At 41.2% G+C, this 22970-nt stretch overlaps 1 protein-coding gene across 11 annotated transcripts in view; it reads right to left on the reverse strand.

Moving 5' to 3' along the window:
• Positions 1-15002: 15002 nt before the first annotated feature.
• Positions 15003-22970, reverse strand: part of cskl (c-src tyrosine kinase-like) — a 30758-nt gene continuing 22790 nt past the window's right edge. For 3 of the 11 annotated variants that reach the window (XM_087292908.1, XM_087292910.1, XM_087292907.1), the window contains one exon: positions 15003-18705. In XM_087292908.1, coding sequence (XP_087149034.1) covers positions 18523-18705 — 183 coding nt within the window. In that variant the 3' untranslated portion in view covers positions 15003-18522. The remainder of the gene's footprint in view (positions 18706-22970) is intronic. The other 8 variants (XR_015514602.1, XR_015514604.1, XR_015514603.1 and 5 more) reach the window with 7 other exon arrangements.

The raw sequence follows: 22970 nt of genomic DNA on the forward strand, positions 1-22970 counted from the left end.
GTGTTACCATAGCAACTGTAGAATCACCACAACAAATCAATTACTATAGTTGTTGTGTTACCATAGCAACTGTAGAATCACCACAACAAATCAGTTACTAAAGTTGGTGTGTCACCATAGCAACTGTAGAATCACCACAACAAATCAGTTACTAAAGTTGTTGTGTCACCATAGCAACTGTAGAATCACCACAACAAATCAGTTACTATAGTTGTTGTGTCACCATTGGAACTGTAAAATCAACACAACAAATCAGTTACTAAAGTTGTTGCGTTACTATAGCAACAGTAGAATCACCACAACAAATCAGTTACTTTAGTTGTTGTGTTACCATAGCAACTGTAGAATAACCACAACAAATCAATTACTGTAGTTGTTGCGTCACCATAGCAACTCTGGAATCACTACAACAGACCAATTACTGCAGTCGTATTACCATAGCAACTCTAGAATCACTACAACAGATCAATTACTACAGGTCTTGTGTTACCGTAGCAACTCTAGAATCACCCATATTTAAATTTAATTGAATAACTAACCAGATATTGGGGTTGTCCATGTTTGACATAACATTGGGTTACACCAACCCATCATTTTCCACAGTGTGATTAGCATACATTGCCATATCGATATTGTTTATTAATCTAACGTATTTGCAATTTCCTTTTGCCCGTGAATAATTATATTGATTTGCATTTTTTGGATATTTTTAATGTGTTTTTTTAATGCGGTTTTGACATCAAAGTAGTCACTGGGAAGCATGTTTTACAGTGGTGATCTCCACATGGTGTACAGTTATTACAATTATTGTTATGCCTCAAAATGTTACTGGTGGTTTTAATCCAACATTTACTCATATATTAAGTATAAAGTAAGTGGTATATAGGTATATTATATAATAAGTGTTATATAATAGCAGAGTTTTGACTGTTGTAGCTGTAAAATAATTCATCTAATAATCATTCAGCATAGTGATATAGCACTGTAATGCACTCAAAACCTGCCGGAACTACTTTAGCTGTGCCTTTATCTGATAATAACCAAGCACCATCTCATCAGCCAATCAGAATCAAGCATTCAATATCTCCCCCGTAGTTTAATTGCATTTACTGTGCGTACATTTGGAGACGTCTTTTCAGGATCGCCTAAAAAGCTTCAGCAGAGCAAAGCAGCGACAGGAGCCAGGATGATTGACAGCTTTCAGAACCAATCTTGTCAGATCTTCCTCATCTTCACACCCGCCCACTCACAGCCACACGTCCTCCAACACAACTCAGCTCACGGTAAAACACGCTGCTTATTTCTGCCGTAAACATGACCTTACTCCACACAGGCTACTGAATTAGGACTCTTAAAGTAGTTCGACACATCAGAGTTTAAAGGGTTTCAGTTCATTTTGAGGTCATTTAATTGCAGTTATTAAAAAATATATGTGCTTAAATATTGTAAAAAATAAATCAATCAATTCAGAGAGTCATGATAGCTGATAATGTCCAACTCTAACCAAACTGAAGATGATAAATCAGAGCGTTGAGATCAAAATGAATAAACAATCTGCCTGTGAATTGACTTGTGAGCACATGTTGTGAGCGTGAGAGAGAATGAATGTTGAGTGCTGTTGTCTGAACGCTTCAGTGTCTGTGTGAGGAACATGCCTGTGACAGCTAAACCATCGTCTGCAGACAAGCTATGAATCATAAAGACAGATCAGCGCACGCTAAAGCAGAATCACGTCACTGCACGGCGCACAAAAGCAGGTCATATGTATGTGCAATGTAAGGAAAACGCTGGATTTTTGCGTCAGCAGAACGAGGCGATGCTCACGGCTTTATGACTCACTGGAATCATCAAGATATTACAGGGCTCCTGTTATGCAGACATCTCTTTTATAAGGGGCTGTGTGTGTGTCAGCAGTGTGCGAATATCTCCAGCCTCTAATGCTGAACATGAATTAATACAATTTTCATTAGCATTCTCTCTTTATACACGTCATTAGAGGGGGAAAGCCCCGCCCACTAGGCTCCCTCATTAGCATGTCCAGCAGGCCTGAGTGAGAAGCAGCCGTCTGTCCATTAGCCATTAGAGTGTTTGAGCTGCTGAAGATGATGTCAGACTAAGAGGATTATAGATGTGCAGTTCTAGATGAACAGAGACAGGAGCGACAGAGACTGACAGAAGCATCAACACACACTCACACTGAAGCGCACATGCACACCTGAGCAGCACTCAACACACACACTGCTGATTCACATCTGTCACTATGCCGTCTGTAGCTCCGCCCTCTTCTGAAAAAGAGCACAATCTCATTTGCATTTAAAGCGACAGTCACCAAATCACTATTTTCTTGACTTAAACCAGTTTTTCTTAAAACGTGACTGGTTTATATTGCTGAATTTAATGTGCTTATTCGTTATTAACATTTTATTTGAACTTTTTTCCTTGAAATATTTATTTTTTTCTCGAAGCAGACTTGCATTCTCAAAATTTAATGTACATATTCTTAACGATTTATTGAAACTTTTCGCTCAATTTAGTTATTTTTTCCACACCGTGACATTATTCTCAGAAATTGGTGAGTTTATTCTTTTAAAAAAGTTTAATTTTGCAGTATATTTTGCTCCCGTAGAGTGATTTAAAAAATAACAGCAAGTGATAAAGATTTCAGACGACTATTATTAAGTATTTTGGGGCCAAACTATGATCAATAGAGTCTTTTAATATGTCAAAGTTGATTCTTACTCTATATACGACTGATGATTTCTGTTGTTACACTCAATGATATTTAATTCATTCATTCTCTTGTCGGCTTAGTCCCTTTATTAATCCGGGGTCACCACAGCGGAACGAACCACCAACTCATCCAGCACGTTTCTACGCAGCGGATGCCCTTCCAGCCACAACCCATCTCTGGGAAACATCCACACACACATTCACACACACACTACGGACAATTTAGCCTACCCAATTCACCTGTACCACATGACTTTGGACTGTGGGGGAAACCGGAGCACCCGGAGGAAACCCACGCGAAGGCAGGGAGAACATGCAAACTCCACACAGAAACACCAACTGAGCCGAGGCTCGAACCAGCGACCTTCCTGCTGTAAGGCGACAGCACTACCTACTGCGCCACTGCGTTGCCAGTGATTATTTAATTAGTGACTTTTTTTTTGTCATTCATTTTGTCAAAAATATATATATTATTTAAAACTTTTAATATATATAATTTCAAAAATAGTTTGGGCACAATGGCGCCCCCCATGTGTGGCGTCCCTATGCGCTGCATATACTGCATACCCCCTTTTGCAAGTGGTGCTCGCTGCAGAGCCATTTGGGCAGAGCTGAGCTCCAGCGAGGGGGAGCTTGAGCTTGAGCTCCACCTTTTTTGCACTTCTTCTACGAGTGATGTCACTGGGGGTAGGGTTAGGGGTGGGGTTGGTGTACGCATTAAAACAGCTTACAGGAGGCAGAGCGAGAGCTCATGCTCCCCCTCGCTGGAGCTCAGCTCTGCTCAAATGGCTCTGCAGCGAGCACCCTCTCCCTTTTTGCGCCACTGGGTTGAGGTTAGAAAGCAAAATCTAATTAGATTTACTTATTTGGTGAAGTCCCTTATATAACATATCTTCTAAAACAGGGGTTCCCAAACCTTTTTAGCCCGCGACCTCCAAAATGATAATGCCAGTGACTCGTGACCCCCAATATTCTCTGAGGTGGTGGTTATAAATACAGAAACCTTGTATGCAATGATGCGCACAAACACACCAATAGACCCAAGTCTATTCTTTTTTTTTTAATGTATGTCAGTGCTGTAAATGGGCTAGAAAGTTTAACCTGGTGTTACAAAATCTGCTGCATCTGACAGTATTGCTGTGTCTTTAGTATAATGTAATTACCCGAGAAGTCGCAATCCAATAGACATTTACATTTACATTTACATTTAGTCATTTAGCAGACGCTTTTATCCAAAGCGACTTACAAATGAGGACAAGGAAGCAATTTACACAACTAAGAGCAACAATGAATAAGTACTAAAGGCAAGTTTCAGGTCTGTAAAGTCTAAGAAGGGAAGTGTTAGTAGTTTTTTTTTTTTTTTTTTTTTTTTTTTGTACAATTAGTGTGATATTCAAAGAGGCAATTGCAGCTTAGGAAGTGAAGTGGAGACTAAATAGTTGAGTTTTTAGTCGTTTCTTGAAAATAGCGAGTGACTCTGCTGTTCTGATGCAGTTAGGGAGTTCATTCCACCAACTGGGCAGATTGAGCGTGAGCGTTCGCGAAAGTGATTTTTTCCCTCTTTGGGATGGAACCACGAGGCGACGTTCATTCACAGAACGCAAGTTTCTGGAGGGCACATACATCTGCAGAAGTGAGAGCAGATAAGAAGGTGCTAGGCCAGAAGTCACTTTGTAGGCAAACATCAGAGTTTTGAATTTGATGCGAGCAGCAACTGGCAGCCAGTGCAAACGGACTAGCAGCGGAGTGACATGTGCTCGTTTAGGTTCATTGAAGACAACTCGTGCTGCTGCATTCTGGAGCAGTTGAAGAGGCTTGATAGAGTTAGCTGGAAGCCCGGCTAGTAGAGAGTTGCAGTAATCCAGTTTGGAGAGAACAAGAGCTTGAACAAGGAGTTGAGCTGCATGTTCAGATAAGAAGGGTCGGATCTTTCTGATGTTATAGAGTGCAAATCTGCACGATCGAGCAGTTCTAGAAATGTGGTCAGAGAAGTTTAGTTGGTCATCAATCGTTACTCCAAGGCTTTTCACCATTTTGGATGCAGTAATGGTTGCCCCATCCATCTGGATTGAAAAGTTATGGTGTAGAGTCGGGTTGGCAGAAACTACAAGCATTTCCGTTTTTGCGAGGTTCAGCTGAAGATGATGATCTTTCATCCAGTGTGAAATATCCAACAGGCAGGCTGAGATACGAGCTGGAACCGAGCTAGAACTAGTAACTATAAGCTACCGTAGTAACTATATAGTGTAAGAATTGAAATATTACAAATATTCTGATATCTTTGACAATTCAAATCATGAGCTGAAGACAGGGCCAATGGACTCCACAACCCACCAGGGGGGAATGCGTGAAAAACCAGTTCCTGCTGCATTTGCATCTGACTATGCTGAGACTCAGCTTCATCCCCCCAACTCACGCATATGGTAATTTCAATGTTTGAATGTTTTAGATTAACCAAACTGACTTTAATTATCATGTTTGATATCATTTGAAATGTCTCAGTGCGATTGGTACAATGGTCTCATTCTCTCAGAAATAGATATAATCAACACAATAAATATATAACTTCAGGCATCTTTTGAACCACTGTGAAGGGTGTGACTTTTTACACACACCCCCTTCCTTGAGGGAATTCTTGGATTATTTAAGGCAAGGTTTGAGAAAAACTCAGGGCGATTCTGCCTAACCAGATCAGCCCATAACATGGGGTCTGCCCCAATGTTATGTATATTTCAAAGTCAGGTATGCATCTTTTCATCTTGGATTTATCTTTGATAATTTGATGTTTTGTATTGATCATTTATGAATTGACTGATTGAATTGGCATAATACATTTACCTGACTAATAAATTGTAATGTTTGACCATATTTTGCTCACTCTGTAATTATTAATTCAAGTAGATTACGCTGTATCCATGTTTCCGCTTGTCTTGCGTCAGGTCAGTAGATGGACTAAATCCAATTGAGATGGAGCATTGGGCACACTAATTGTGTTTTAGCGATCCGGCTGACTCTTGATATTGATTCATGTGTACTTAGGTGGAAAGGGCGATAACTTCCGTCTAGGTCAACAAGGTGTTGCACGACTAACCTAGATTGGGTACCCGACCTTTGTTTGAAGGTAATATTATTCTAAATTAAGTTCATATGGGAAACCAGGGGCTTGGTGAAAACCAAAGTTACTATAGAGTCCAGTAGTCGGGTACATTTATATTAATGCCCTAACCTCTAATTAGAAATGATGATTGTCTTAACTCAAAGGTGTACATCTAAGCGGGACTAACTAAAATATTTTAGAACGAGCGCGCTGGTAGCGGCCATCTAAAGTATTAGTCAATTTACCTCTGTTTAATATTCAAGACTGACCGGAGTGTGACCGTGAGGGACGCCTTCGGCCGAGGCGATTTCTCTGAGCGACATGAGCACCCGAATGAACGGATGTAATAATTACTAGTGAAGACAAACGGTTCAAACATTTATCTAAATTACATATTGATATAATCTTCTTAATGTTTTATAATTGGAGTCAGATAAAACGAGGATAAATATATTAATATTTTAAACCACCTCATACTAAAATTGGAGTCAGATATGAGCTAAGTTTAATATAAATCAACATTGTGCACTGGAAAGACCGAACATGCAGTGAACCTTCATCCACCAGTGGACACCGGCATTGGGCCAACTGGGTGGACCCTACAATAGTTTATAGTAACTATAAACGACTATTTTTTTCTCTTCAGTAGGTTATTGATAAAATACAGTAAGTCTTAGGGTTTAATAAAAATTAATTGATTTTTTAAATCATCAGACGACCCCCCTTCATTGTCCCACGACCCCTCGGGGGGTCCCGACCCCCACTTTGAGAAACTCTGGTCTAAAACACAGCAAATGTGACTTTACAAACTGTACTGTAAATGAATCATTTGAATATTTTCATATTAGTCAATAATATTACAGTAATTAATTTAAAAACTGATTAAAAATAAATGAATTCACACACATTTACACAAGTAAATAAACACAATCAATGATGGGCTAAAATCTGCGGATTTCTGCGCGTGCTGATTCCGTGTGGGTCTACTTATTAGAGTATTATAGCAGCTCTGATACATAATTTGCTCTAACAAAAGAGCAGAACGAGGTCAAAAGTACATAATTATCATCATCAGTGTGAGTGTGAGGGGGGATTGGCTCCCAGGAGCCCGGGGCCCGCTGGAGGGTCGCTGGACACACAGGCTGAATGTCATCCGTGAATATGCAAATCCAGCATGACAACTGGTGCAGAAAACATGTTCTGTCTGACTTCAAGACCCTTGATATTTCACAAAGTCAAACGGGACGAGGCAGAGGCGCCGCAGGGGGATTCAGATCCGATTATTTACACACACACACACACACACACACACACACACACGACCTGGTTACATCATGGGGCGCAGCTATCGAGCCGCGTCTCCGAGTGGTTTACGCCTTCTTCACACACAACAAACGCACACCTTGACCGTCTCCAGCCGTGAGCGCAGAACTGACCATCTGCAGGATCACACACATAAGCTGAGAGTGTGTAAAGAGACTGACGGGTCCAGCTGTGATCAGATTTGCAGGGGCAGCGATGGCAGATGCTGTTTGCGCCCCAGTGTTAACCACAACAATTACACACTGCAAATCACCATCAGTGTTGCTGCCCGGGCTCATTGGAGATATGCGCACAGGGCTGCACCTTTGAGAACTGACAAATATGTACCCTGGACTATGTTTTTTTGCAGTGTGTGTGTTCATGAATCCACTAGAGGGCACTGTGTGCATTTCTTTTTGTTGATTTTGTGTTGAATTCAGCGAAAAACTAGGGGGTTACAGCCTTATTCCGAAATGGATTAAATTGATTGATTTCCTCAACATTCTACACACAATCCCCTATGATGACAATGATGATGAAGGGGAGGAGCTAATACTGCAGGTGAGGGGCTGATGATGAAGGGGAGGTGCTACAGATGAAGGGGTGGAGCTGATAATGAAGAGGAGGAGTTGATGAAGGAGCTAATGAGAAAATGAAGGAGTTCATAATGAAGGGGAGGAGCTGTTGATGAAGGAGTAGTTGGTGAAGGGGAGGAGCTTCAGATGAACGGGTGGAGCTTATGCTGAAGATGAGTTGATGAAGGGGAGCGGCTGATGGTGAAGGGGAGGAGCTATTGAAGCAAAGGAGTTGATGGAGAAGGGGAGGAGCTAATGATAAGGATGAGGAATTGATGGAGGGGAGGGGCTGATGATGAAGGGGAGGAGTTATCAGGTGCTGAGGCAGGATTTCGTGTTTATTTTAGATCATGAAAGCAAAATCATCCAAGCAAGTTGTTCTTCTGCTCTCGGATGGTGATATGGATGTGCTCATGACTGCTGCCGTTTGGCTGTAAAATAATTAGACTTTCCGTGTCGTATAAAAACATTAGTGTCATTAGTATAAACTCTGCATAATTGAGTGTGTAAGTGCAGAGTGTGTCATTTGAGACGCAACCGCTGCTTTCTTTGTCAACAACATGATGTGAGTGAGCCCGTGTTATGCAGAGGTCAGAGGCAGGACACGAGTGAAGGTCAGGCTGAAGATCTCTGTGTGTGTGTGCGCAAGTGTGTGTGTGTGTGTGTGTGTGTGTGTGTGTGTGTGTGTGTGTTCGTCTCATACGTAAAGATGACGCCTCCAGTCGCCCCAAGAGGATTTGCGATAAATCCTCCGCCTGCAGTGAGTGTGAGATTGAAGTTTGTGTGCTGTTTCTCATATCATGACGCGAGGGGAGAAAGAGGCTAATAACAGCACACACACACACACACACACACACACACACACACACACACACACACACACACACACACACACACACACACACACACACTGACGTCAGTGGTGTGATACACATGTCAGGGCTGTAAGCAGTGTGTGTGTGTTTGTGTAAGAGAGGGAGTGTGTTAGTGTGTGTGTGTGTGTGTGTGTGTCGCTTGCAGGCGTATGGACTTTTTGTCTCCAAGGTCGAGCGCCTGTTAAATTCAATGCTGTGACCCCAGAGACATGAAGCACAGCCACACACACACACACACACACACACACACACACACACACACACACACACACACACACACACACACACACACACACACACACACACACACACACACACACAGAGCTCTGCCTTTCTCACAAAGCAGAAAACTGTTAATGCCTTTGCAGAATATTCAAAACAATAAAAAAGGAATAAGACAATAAATGTAAATTAATCAAAACATGAGCAAGTCAAAATATTAAACTGAAAAAAGAGAATATATATATATATATATAATAGTAATAATAATAAAAGAAATTAAATAAAAAGGAAATAATCAGACGGGCCTAATATTAAGATTGTAATAAATTCTTCAAGTACTTGAATAACATAGACTCTTTTGGATTGTGTTCATTTAATTAAACAATGAAATTAAACGGCAACAATAAAAAGCATAAAAATATGATCTAGAAAAAATAAAACAAAAAACAAATAAAGTGAAAACTTCAATAAATGAGTAAACTGATATGGGTCTACTGTAGATATTTGAATAAAATAATAAACCTTATTTGTTTGCTATATGCACTAGTTAGTGCACTGATTAGGGCGTCAGCAGTTTTCAGTGCTCCCTCAATCACAAAAATCTTCCAGTGCACTTAAAAGATTGTGCTCCCCACGATGCCCTGTGAAAATAAGGCCACACTCCGAGTGCATCTCAATCAGCACACTTGTTTACTAGTTAGTGCACTGATAAGGGTGTCAGACATCGCAAAATTCTTCCAGTGCACTGAAACCTTTGTGCTCTTAACAAAAGTCCCACAATGCACTGTGAAAACCAGGCCAAACAAACACACTCTGGGTGCATCTCAATCAGCACCCTTGTTCACTACTTAGTGCACTGTTTAGGGTGTCAGTAATTTTCAGTGCTGCCTCAATCGCAAAACTCTTCCAGCGCACTGAAACCTTTACGCTCTTAACAAAGTCCCACAATGCACTATGAAAATCAGGCCACATCGATACACTCCGAGTGCATCTTATTCAGCACATTTCTTAACTAGTTAGTGCGCTGATTAGGGTATCAGTAATTTCCAGTGCTGCCTCAATCGCAAAACTCTTCCAGTGCACTGAAACCTTTACGCTCTTAACAAAGTCCCACAATGCACTATGAAAATCAGACAAACATTAATATACTCTGGGTGCATCTCATTCCACACATTTGTTCACTACTTAGTGCACTGTTTAGGGTGTCAGAAATATTAAGTGTTGTCTCATTCACAAAATTCTTTTAGTGCACTGAAACCTTGCTGTTAAAGTCCCATAATGCACTGTGAAAATCAGGCTACATCAATACACTCTGGGCCTGTCTCATTCCACACATTTGTTCACTACTTAGTGCACTGATTAGGGCGTCAGCAATTTTGCCAAAATTCTCCCAGTGCACTAAAACATTTGTTCTCTTAAAGTCCCACAGTGCACTATGAAAATCAGGCCACATCGATACACCCTGGGTGTGTCTCATTCAGCACGCTTGTTTGCTAGTTAGTGTGCATCAGTAACTTTCAGTGTTGTCTCAATCACTAAATTCTTCCAGTGTACTGAAACGTTTGTTCTCTTAAAGTCCCACAGTGCACTGTGAAAATCAGGCCACATCGATACACTCTGGGTGTGTCTCATTTAGCACGCTTGTTTACTAGCTAGTGTGCATCAGTAATTTTCAGTGTTGTCTCAATCACTAAATTCTTCCAGTGCACTGAAACGTTTGTTCTCTTGAAGTCCCACAGTGCACTGTGAAAATCAGGCCACATCGATACACTCCGGGTGTGTCTCATTCAGCACATTTGTTCACTAATTAGTGCACTGATTAGGGTGTCAGACATTTTCAGTGCTTCAAAACTCTCCCAGTGCACTGAAACCTTTGCGCTCTTAACAAAGTCCCACAATGCACCATGAAAGTCACACACTCGCTCACACACTCATTCAAAATGAAGTGATGCGTCTAATAATGATGTGTGTGTGTGACTCTGCTGTGATGTTGTGAAGTCTCCCACCTCTAGTGTGTTTAGTCTTCCATCATCAGCGCTGTTGCAGGCCTCCTGAAATAAAGCTGCAGTCAGAGTTAAAGGCCCTCATTTGCTCTCGGCTTGTTAGATTGTTCAGGTTTCAGGATTTGACTCAGACGTGCTTTTGATGACTGAAGCACTCACTAATTACTTTCACAGTTAATTGCAGCATGTTGCAGATCCTCCTCCATTAACACACTCCCGCCGCAAACGTGAGAAAGACACACACACGCACGCCAGTGACGCAATAATCTGCAGCACACTGCGGCTATAATCAGCGGGCAAATACTGTCTGACTTTTATATCTGGGGCTGGGTGCTCGGCCATTTAGTCTTATCCAATATCCATTGGCAGGGTGCTATCACAGATGGACCGGTCCGGCAAACGCCGCTCACTTTTATTCATACGGAGTTTTACTTGTTATCTTCTTCTTTATTTATTATTTGTTTTGTAAGTGTTTGGTTTTTTGTTACACTCATTGGCCACTTTATTAGGTACACCAACTGCTCGTTAACACAAATGTCTAATCAGCCAATCACATGGCAGCAGCTGCACTGCATCTGCTGCAGTTCAGAGCGAGCATCAGAATGGGGAAGAAAGGGGATTTAAGAGATTTTGATCATGGCATGGTTGTTGCTGTCAGACGGGCTGCTCTGAGTATTTCAGAAACTGCTGATCTACTGGGATTTTCACGCACAACCATCTCTAGGGTTTACAGAGAATGCTCCGACACAGAGGAAATATCCAGTGAGCGGCAGTTCTGTGTGCGCAAATGCCTTGTTGATGAGGCCAGAGGTCAGAGGAGAATGGCCAGACTGGTTCCAGCTGATAGAAAGGCAACAGTAACTCAAATAAGCACTCGTTACAACCGAGCTCTGCAGAAGAGCATCTCTGAACATACAACACGTCCAACCTTGAGGCGGATGGGCTACAGACTTCTCACACTTGCTTCACAAACTCACGTATGAACTTTTTGTTAAAGGTTCATGAAACCCTCGAGTACTTGTTTTGAGATGTTAACAGGTTTGTGTGTTGAGCATCAGTTAAGATAGCGTTAGCAGCTGTCAGCTTTAATTGTGGGGTAAACTGGATAATCTTGAGCTTTTGTCAGCTAATTTCAGCTAAAATGATTTTTGGGGCGGATCAAAATCAGTTGACGTATCGCAAACCTGCAAGTGGAAAGATGATGCGTAGAGTTCTCTTTATAGCGGGGTTTTCTTATCCTATGAGAAGAGTCGGCTTCTTAATTATTTATGACTGCGCGTGCTTTCTGAAGGCAAGACAGACCTGCCAGTGCCAAGCTGTGAGACACAGACCCACAACACACAGCATTTAGCTGTTCATGAAGGCTCTATGTATGTGTTTATTTCCATGATCCACTGGGTTTGTTGCATGTTTTTCCCGCAATGCTGTCAGGGCTGATACAGCAAGCATTTTTGTCGGCAGAGCAGTACGAGAATTTGAGAATGGCAGATGTTGTGTTTTATCAGGAGTTTGTTTACATTTAGACACATCGCCGTGCTGCTGTGTTCGCCTAAATCCTCTAGATGACCAGCAGGGCTAATGGTTGAGCAGGGCAAGAGACCTGCAGCACTGAGTCTGCATTAAGACCCGGGGATTGAGGGAGAAGTCCTCATTTATAATGTTTATATGAACACGATTATCTTTATAATGATATAAATTGTGGTTGTGTGTAGTAGTTCATTTCTTTGAATTTTAACTATGTAAACTATAAACTCATGCGTCTTCTCAAGGTTTGTGTCTCATTTTGTGAGTCGACTGACAACAGTTGTTCACTCCCCTCCTTCTCCCCTGCTGGACACACCCACTGCCACCCTTTGCTCGCGGAGCTCCACGCCCATCATGATGCATCTTTTGAAACAATTCTGAGGCGGACTTGAACCGAAAGTGGGGGTCATGACCCTTTAAACAGAACATTTAATTCATTCAGATATAATATATATAATTTAAATTATATATATATATATATATATATATATATATATATATATATATATATATATATATATATATATATATATATTATAATTAATAATTAGAAATGTGCTTCTTTGTTGAAAAATATGATAAGATCTTTCATGCAACTTAAAATTGTATTTATTTTTATTTTATTCTTATAATTTTTTTATTTATTATTATAGTTTTTTTGTTTCGCTCTTCCTGTTTATCTAATGTGGATGTTGTGCAACAGAATTGTGCTCATGAACTGTATCCGTTATAGTGTTATACAGTTTCTTAGAATAATAATAAATAATTAAATCTAATGTTTTATAATCAGTGGTTTATTATTAATAAGCTGTAAACACCAACACTCAGATCTGTGTCTGTGAAAGCGGATGATGAGGAGCTGAAGTTAATGAAGGTGTAGGAGGAGCACAGGATTAAAGCACACCTCTTCATCTCCTCTACTTTTAATGGCTTTTCACTTATTTATTAGCTTATTTTTAGATCAAATGCACGTCATCTAGTTGTTTTAAATGTACTTCAGTGATTTTACTACGACACAAAAATAAATAAATAAATAAATAAAAATCACTGAAGAAAAAAAAAGCTCTAAAACTAACATTCTTTCATTTTCTTGTCAGCTTAGTCCCTTTATTAATCCGGGGTCGCCACAGCGGAATGAACCGCCAACTTATCCAGCAAGTTTTTATGCAGCAGATGCCCTTCCAGCCGCAACCCATCTATGGGAAACACCCATACACATTCACACACACACACATTACGGACAATTTACGCTACCCAATTGACCTGTACCGCATGTGTTTGGACTGTGGGGGAAACCGGAGCACCCGGATGAAACCCACACGAACACAGGGAGAACATGCAAACTCCACACAGAAACACCAACTGACCCAGCCGAGACTCGAACCTGCGACCTTCTTGCTGTGAGGCCACAGTGCTGACCACTGAGCTGCCGTGTCGGCCCATTTCTTTGACTTTATATAGTTGTCTAAAGCATGTAAACACATTTACAGCAGACTTCAACTAAATAATGAGAACAAACTGAGCAAACCTGCTGCTGAGTATATTTATAGTGTGTGTGTGTGTGTGTGTGTCGTCTGGAGGATCAGCAGAATAATGAACAGCTGCTCACATATGACAAACTCCTCCAACACAGCTGGAAACTTCTGTTACTGAGACCCGTTCACACACACACACACACACACACACACACACACACACACACACACACACACACACACACACACACACACAGAGATGTATAAACACAAACACAGACAGACACACACATTCACTCACATGTAAACACTTAGTTACACACGCGCGCGCACACGCGCACACACACACACACACACACACAGACATATAGACAGACATACAGACAAAACTACACACACAAACATACACAAAAACACATGTAAACATGCATGCACGCACACACACGCGCACACACACACACACACATGCAGACATATAGACAGACATACAGACAAAACTACACACACAAACATACACGAAAACACATGTAAACATGCACGCACGCACGCACACACACCTAAATGCACACAGATACACACACATACACACACACTCAGACACACAAATGCACAGACAGAAAGACATATAGAGAAAACTACACACACACAAATACACAACACACATGTAAACACACACAAGCATGCACGCACACACACACAAAAGCACAGACATATAGACAAAGACATACAGACAAAACTACACACATACACACACAAACACATATCTAAACATGCACACACACACACAGAGATATACCCACTCAGACACACAAATGTACATAGACAGAAAGAGTCACACACACACACACACACACACACACACACACACACACACACACACACACACACACAACACATATACCCACAAACACACTCGCATTCACACACACTCACAGACACATGTAAATGCATACAGACACACACACACAGTCAGACACAATTGCACAAACATACAGACACAAACACAAAAACACATGTCAATATGTGCACACACACACACACACACACACTCACACCTAAATGCACACAGATAAACATACATGCACACACACACATACACAGTCAAGATAAATAAATGCATGGACATCGACAAACACACACACACACACACACTTCTTCCTCTTCCGGTCAGCTCCGCCCTCAGTGATGACAGGCAGCTGTCAGTCAGATGGAGGATTTATTGATCATTATGGCAGAATATCAACAACAATCAACACTTACAGCACTGACACCATACTGAAGACCACTCTGAGCATGCAGGAGTGCACACACACACACACACACACACACACACACACACACACACACACACACACACACACACACACACACACACACACACACACGCTAGCATATTCTCATATAAAAACAGAGTTTAGCTGTACTCTCTTGCACAGTCCACTAGAGGGAGAAAGAGTGTGTGTTTTTGTATGTATGCGAGTGTGCTTATGAGTGTGTTTATGCATGTCTGAGTTTGTATGTGTGTGTGTGTGTGTGTGTGTGTGTGTGTGTGTGTGTGTGTTGGCAGGCACATGAGCTCAGCTGGGACGTATGTGTGCTTCCCAGCTCGTGTCCTCAGTTCAGTTTGGCACTCAGGAAGAAACACACACACACACACACACACACACACACACACACACACACACACGGTCTGGATGCAGATGACAAATGAACAATACAGGCATTAAAAAGGCAGATTTAAATAAAGACAGGAATAAAAAAAAAGATGTCAGAGAAACACAGGCACTGCTTCAACAACTCCAGCAGGCAGGTACACACACACACACACACACACACACACACACACACACACACACACACACACACACACACACACACACACACTGAATGATGAATCTCACTGAGAACATGTTCAGCCCAAAATTAAACAGCATCACAATCACTTGATTCTTAATGAAAATTATAATTATATATAAACTAATTACATATATTTATTATTATAGACGCAGCGCGATGGTGCAGAGGGTAGCGCTGTGGCCTCAAAGCAAGAAGGTTGCTGGTTCGATTCCCGGCTGTCCAAACACATGCGCTATAGGTGAACTGATGAACTAAATTGGCCATAGTGTGTGTGTGTGTATGAGTGTGTATGGGTGTTTCCTAGTGATGGGTTGCCGCTGGAAGGGCATCCGCTGCCTAAAAATACATATGCTGGATAAGTTGGCGGTTCATTTCGCTGTGGCGACCCCTGATGAATAAAGGAACTAAGCCGAGAAAAAAAAAATGAACGAGTTAGTGAACTAATGTTTACGTTTATTATATTGTTGATTATTATAGTGTTGATTTTGGGGTGAACTGTGCCTCGTGAGAAACTGGAATAAAGTAGTGAAAGAAAAACAGCAGCAGAGGAAAAGACCAGCCCTCCTCACTGACCAGAAGAATACACACACACACACACACACACACACACACGCACGCACGCACGCACGCACGCACGCACGCACGCACAAATTAGTATTGGTGGTTTACGAGGACTCTCCAAACACTTATGGTATGGCTCCACCCCTAACCCAACCCTCACTGCAAACCTGTGGCTAAGTATGACTAGTTAAGTATGTAATTTAACAATAACTGAGTAAGTATACTTGTTAAGTATGATTTTTAAACAGGCCCTATTATGCATTATAAAGGTCATATTCTGTTTTTAACCAGTGCTGCTATTTATGGATTTCCGCTTGGATTTTGCCTACCCAAATTTAAAAGCTTCCCAAATCCACATGCAGAGGTGTAAATGCAAAAATTTGGTGTCATTTGAAAGAAAACCTTTTGAATTTTCATAAAACACTATTGAAAGTGTTTAAATTATCTGTATATGTTGTCTGTGTTATAATAACACCTAAAGAAAGGGGCGTTTTTTGTATTTTTTTTTTATAAACTCAAATGTGAAAGTGTATCTTCTAGGTTGTGTGTGGTCTGGCGTGCTGTAATTAATGTTGGTGGTTCCTGCACATGTCTATAATCATAGGAAGAAAGAAAAATGTCTCCACCATAATCTATGCAGAAGTTATTGTATTATAACTGATGAGAGGTGCTGTACAAGCCACAGGGAGCGATCATTGTTTTTCACTTCACGCGTTACACACTGCATAAAGATCATTCCCAAAAATCCTTCATAGGGGCTCTTTAAGAGTTTTGAATTACGAGGACACAATGCATGTCCTCATAAACCACCAAAACATTGCAATACCTAGATCATACACGTCTTAGACACATTTGAGTCCCCATAAACCACCAAAACCACACTCACACATACTAACACACACATGCACAGGCAGGTGTCAGAGTCCCTTGAGTCTACAGTCCCTTGCTGGTACAGTAGATTTTCTAGTTTAGTAGAGCCTCTCATGTACAATAGAGCATCTTACGTACAGTAGAGTCCCTCACTGCTACAGTAGAGTCCCTCGATGGTACAGTAGTCTCTCACTGCTACAGTAGAGTCCCTCACTGCTACAGTAGAGTCCCTCGATGGTACAGTAGTCTCTCACTGCTACAGTAGAGTCCCTCGATGGTACAGTAGTCTCTCACTGCTACAGTAGAGTCCCTCGATGGTACAGTAGTCTCTCATTGCTACAGTAGAGTCCCTCAGTGGTACAGTAGAGTCCCTCACTGCTACAGTAGAGTCCCTCAATGGTACAGTAGAGTCCCTCACTGCTACAGTAGAGTCCCTCGATGGTACAGTAGTCTCTCACTACTACAGTAGAGTCCCTCAGTGGTACAGTAGAGTCCCTCACTGCTACAGTAGAGTCCCTCGATGGTACAGTAGTCTCTCACTGCTACAGTAGAGTCCCTCGATGGTACAGTAGAGTCCCTCAATGGTACAGTAGAGTCTCTCATGTAGAGTCCATCGATGGTACAGTAGAGTCCCTCACTGCTACAGTAGAGTCCCTTAATGCTACAGTAGAGTCCCTCAATGGTACAGTAGAGTCCCTCACTGCTACAGTAGAGTGCCTCGATGGTACAGTAGTCTCTCACTGCTACAGTAGAGTCCCTCGATGGTACAGTAGTCTCTCATTGCTACAGTAGAGTCCCTCAGTGGTACAGTAGAGTCCCTCAATGGTACAGTAGAGTCCCTCACTGCTACAGTAGAGTCCCTCGATGGTACAGTAGTCTCTCACTGCTACAGTAGAGTCCCTCAATGGTACAGTAGAGTCTCAGGTACAGTAGAGTCCCTCACAGGTATAGTAGTCTCATGTAGAGTCCCTCGATGGTACAGTAGAGTCTCTCATGTAGAGTCCCTTGATGGTACAGTAGAGTCCTTCAAAGGTACAGTAGAGTCTCATGTACAGTAGAGTCCCTTGATGGTACAGTAGAGTCCCTCGATGGTACAGTAGAGTCTCTCAGGTAAAATTGAGTCCCTCACAGGCACAGTAGAGTCTCATGTACAGTAGAGTCCCTCACATACAGTAGAGTCCCTCGATGGTACAGTAGAGTTTCTCAGGTAAAATTGAGTCCCTCACAGGCACAGTAGAGTCTCCTGTACAGTAGAGTCCCTCGATGGTACAGTAGCATCTTTCATGTACTCTGGTAGAATAGAGTCTCTCTCAGGTACAGTAGAGTCTCTCAGGTACAGTAGAGTCTCAGGTAGAGTACAGTAGAGTCTCTCTCTCGTGTACAGTAGAGTCTCCAGTACAGTAGAGTCTCTCTTTCTTGTACAGTAGAGTGTCAGAGGTGCAGCTCCTTCAGCCGGATGTTCTGCAGTTTCTCGCGCAGCAGGAGGAATGAGGGCCGTCCTGCAGGATCCAGAGTCCAGCACTGCTTCATCAGCTCATACACGGCGGGTGGACATCCATCAGGAGCGTCCATCTTATAGCCCTTCTCCACCCGCGGCACCACCTCCTTCAGGGGCTGCAGAGAGAGAGAGAGAGATCTGAGAGAGAGAGAGCGCCATCTGCTGGACACACACACCACTGATACACACACCCACTCAAAACAACAGCAGAGACATAAATCATTGACTGCATACTCTATCCACTTACACACTCAACAGCACAGTATATGAATAAAGTGTCATTACAAATGGAACACTGATGTTTTTACGCTAACTAAAAATTTAGACTGTTTCCCAGACAATGTTTGACAGTTATCAAGTTAGTTAAATAAATGACCAAACTACCAAAATAGTAGCTGCCATGAGGATGTGCACATTCACCATCAGCATTTTCAGTGATGTAGGAGATTTCTGCTGCACAAAACAAAATAAATAGAGCAATTCGATTAGTGCCTGACAGGCCCGGATTGGCTAAACGGGAGGACCTGGAGAATTCCCAGTGGGCCGTTCCGTTTTTTGGCCACAAGGGCCGGTGTGCAGAGCTGCCTGCAGTCTGAGCAGTCATTAATTTATTTATTTGACCATAGCCTCAATCTTTTTATTTGTTATTTTACCACAGCTCCGCTCTTTTTATTAACTTTCTCGCTGCCCCATGAGCAGAATGCAGCCTGCAGGTTAATGATGTCCAGGAAAGAAATGCGTGAAGTCAGTTTCTTGTCAGATGTTGACTTTTAATGTTCACTCAGAGATAAATAAACAAATTAAGATACAGACAACACAATATAACCTCAAATTTCAACCATGATGGATGCGGTAAAGTAAACGGTGCGACTCTGCTGTCTTCTAAAGAACACACTGCTGTCAGATTTGATAGACGCACTTTTAAAGTGGTGGTCCACTACAATATCCTATGTTAAACTTTAATTAATGTGTAATGTAGCTGTGTGAACATAACCAGCATTTCTGAATGTGAGACGCTCGAAGTTCTATGTAAAGGAAGACCTTGGATTTTACAAAGTTAGCTAAGCAAAGCCTACAATGAATGAATTTTGGGGACTACAAAAAAACACTTCCGGGCCTGTGATATCACAAACGTACTTTTACAGCGCACACACACTGCGCAGCCTCTTATGTCTCATGTCTCTTGAAGGAGCCGCACCCCATTTTCACTCGTTACACTTGTCAGATTTTATTTTAGAGAGCGAGCCTGAGATTGACTGACTGTTCACACAGCACAAAAGCGCGTGCTTGTACAGGCGTGACGTGGAGCCGATCCGCGAATCACAGCACATTATGATAGATGACCAATCAGAGTCACTTGGGGGCGGGCCTTTCAAAGGAACAAGGAAATATGTCCGTCGTTTTCATGTTAGCTGAGTAGCTGCGTATAATCAAAGTGAGATTTATGAAAAAATAACCTGAATTCCTTCAAGTGAAGCACGAGCACACATTGCTTTGCATCTTATAAACACAAGCAAGCCTTAAAATTACATTCTGGACCAGCCCTTTAAAGAGCCCGCACACAATATTTAACACGCTACATATCCTCAAATGCACAGAATATCCATCTGAACAACACATATGAGTATTGTAAGTTCTCAAATGCAAACAATTCGAAACAAAAATATTCAAAACTGAAATGCATCATATTAAATTAGGTATTAAATACAAACAAATAAACATATATTCAGATAATGCAGAAAATACATGACATTGTCATGTTTAAAGCAGGAGTTAATAATAATAATGATACATTTTCATTTAGCAGACACTTTTATCCAAAGCGACTTACAAATGAGGACAAGGAAGCAATGTTTTATTTATTTATTTACTTTTTGAGTACAGTTAGTGGTATATCCAGAGAGGCAATTGCAGATAAGGAAGGGAAGTGGAGACTAAATAGTTGAGTTTTTAGTGGTTACTTGAAGACAGCGAGTCGTTCTGATGCAGTTAGGGAGTTCATTCCACCAACTGGGCAGATTGAATGCGAGAGTTCGGGAAAGTGATTTCTTCCCTCTTTGGGATGGAACCACGAGGCGACGTTCATTCACAGAACGCAAGTTTCTGGAGGACACAAACATCTGCAGAAGTGAGAGCAGATAAGAAGGAGCAAAGCCAGAAGTCGCTTTATAAGCAAACATCAGAGCTTTGAATTTGATGCGAGCAGCAACTGGCAGCCAGTGCAAACGGATGAGCAGCGGAGTGACATGTGCTCTTTTAGCTTCATTAAAGACCACTCGTGCTGCTGCGTTCTGGAGCAGCTGAAGAGGTTTGATAGAGTTAGCTGGAAGCCCGGCTAGTAGAGAGTTGTAGTAATCCAGTCTGGAGAGAACAAGAGCTTGAACAAGGAGTTGAGCTGCATGTTCAGATAAGAAGGGTCGGACCTTTCTGATGTTGTAGAGTGCGAATCTGCAAAATCGAGCAGTTCTAGAGATGTGGTCAGAGAAGTTTAGTTGGTCATCAATCGTTACTCCAAGGCTTTTCACCATTCTGGATGCAGTAATGGTTGCCCAATAATGCATTTTATTTAAAGGCGCCTATCAGGACACTCAAGGTCACCGTACAGGACAGCTAGAACCATCAATTCAAATAAAAACACTATTACACTAAATAAAACACAATAAAAGTCAATAGAAAACAATAGAAACTTTAAAAACGCAGTCAGGTTAAAGTAAATAAGCTGTTCCACACAGTGTTTTGAGTTTGGATTTAAATTGAGAAATTGAGTTCTCAAACTTTTTAGCCTGCGAACCCAAAATAACAATGCCAGCGAGTCACGACCCCCAATATCCTCTAAAGTGGTTATAAATATATAAACCTTACACACAACGATGCACACATACCAATAGGCCCGAGTCTATTCATCGTTTATTTTTGAAGAACACCACTCAGAGACCATCCTCTGTGTTCAGTTGTGGCCTGTCTTCAATTTTAATGTGCAGAATGTGAGGGGGGTAAAGGTGTCAAAGTTTAACCTGGTGCCATAAATTCATTGTCTGACGCTATTTGCTGTGACTTTAATATAATGTAATCACCCCTGGGGTTGCAATAACAAAACCTTTTGAAAGGCTGATGGCTTTTTAGTTGCATGTTGTTTTTAATGTCTATTATTAACATGTTAACGTCTTACTATTAACTACTATTTTGTTCTCCAGCAGGTTATAGCTGAATTATGGTAATTCTAATAGTTTATAACCCCCTAGGGCTCCCCACCCCCACTTTGAGAACCACTGTTTTAAAGAATAGTGTTGGAGATTTAGCCACTATTTAATGTTCTCATATTTATGACAAATATTTGAAGGTATTAAGCAGCTGTTTCCTTGAAAAAGACATAATAGTGTCAATAGAAAATGCAATACATTTGATTTAAATCTTTATTTTACACATATAGCTAAATTCATATTTGCATTTATTTGATATTATGTCTTTTCAAGGTTTGGATATTTAAGAGCACTAACTCTCAAATCTAATTCTGATACTGTTCAACATTACATTGTGCTCAAATAAATCTTCACTGTGAAGTACTGAGTTGAAAATGACGTTATTTTAATATAGTCATCCGTGAACTGAAGTGGGCCGGTTTAAGGATTGAAACTCTAAAAAGGAGACCCACTCCGGCCCTGGTGACCGATAGCTCCAGCCCTTCATTTCTAGCTCCGCTCCTTCTGGTACATGAGCAAAGCTGCAGCCAGTGAGTGTGTGAAGTGTCCAAGCTTACACACTTATTATCAAGGGGTTGAATAACTGCAGTATTTAAAGTGCTCTTATTCTTTATTATAATAAAAAATATTTTTTTTTGTGAATGCACTACTTATACTATATAACAGTGTATAAATAGTGCACAAGTATGTGAATTAGGATGCACCGATTAGTTGCAGTGTGTAAGATTGACACCTAGTGGTTGACATAGGAAATGCAGCCCACATTCAAAACAATAATAGAGCATTGAAGAGTGCTTCATAGTATGGAAACAAACACCATGGAAGTCAACAGCTGTTTTTAGTTGATCTTTTGTGTTTAACAGAGGAACAGGTTTGGAATAAGTGGAAGGTGAGGAAATCATGACAGCCTTAATTTTGTGAGTGAACTCTCATAAGTTCATAATATAAGATTGTTTTAGTGTGTTGTTTTGTCAACAAAAATGATTTAAGCAGATCTATTTATACTGCAAAAACCATCTCAATTACTGTCAAACCTGTTTTGATTATCACAAGAGCAACCCACATGACAAAATACTATTATAATTTATAGTAAATACTAGTGTTTTTGAACTTTACTATAAAAATCAACTTAAACCAACCTGTTGTGGTGATTCTACAGTTGCTATGGTAACAACAACTAC

The sequence above is a fragment of the Danio rerio genome, chromosome 18 (assembly GCF_052040795.2).
Source record: "Danio rerio strain M-AB ecotype USA chromosome 18, GRCz13ab, whole genome shotgun sequence".
Classification (NCBI taxonomy): domain Eukaryota; kingdom Metazoa; phylum Chordata; class Actinopteri; order Cypriniformes; family Danionidae; genus Danio; species Danio rerio.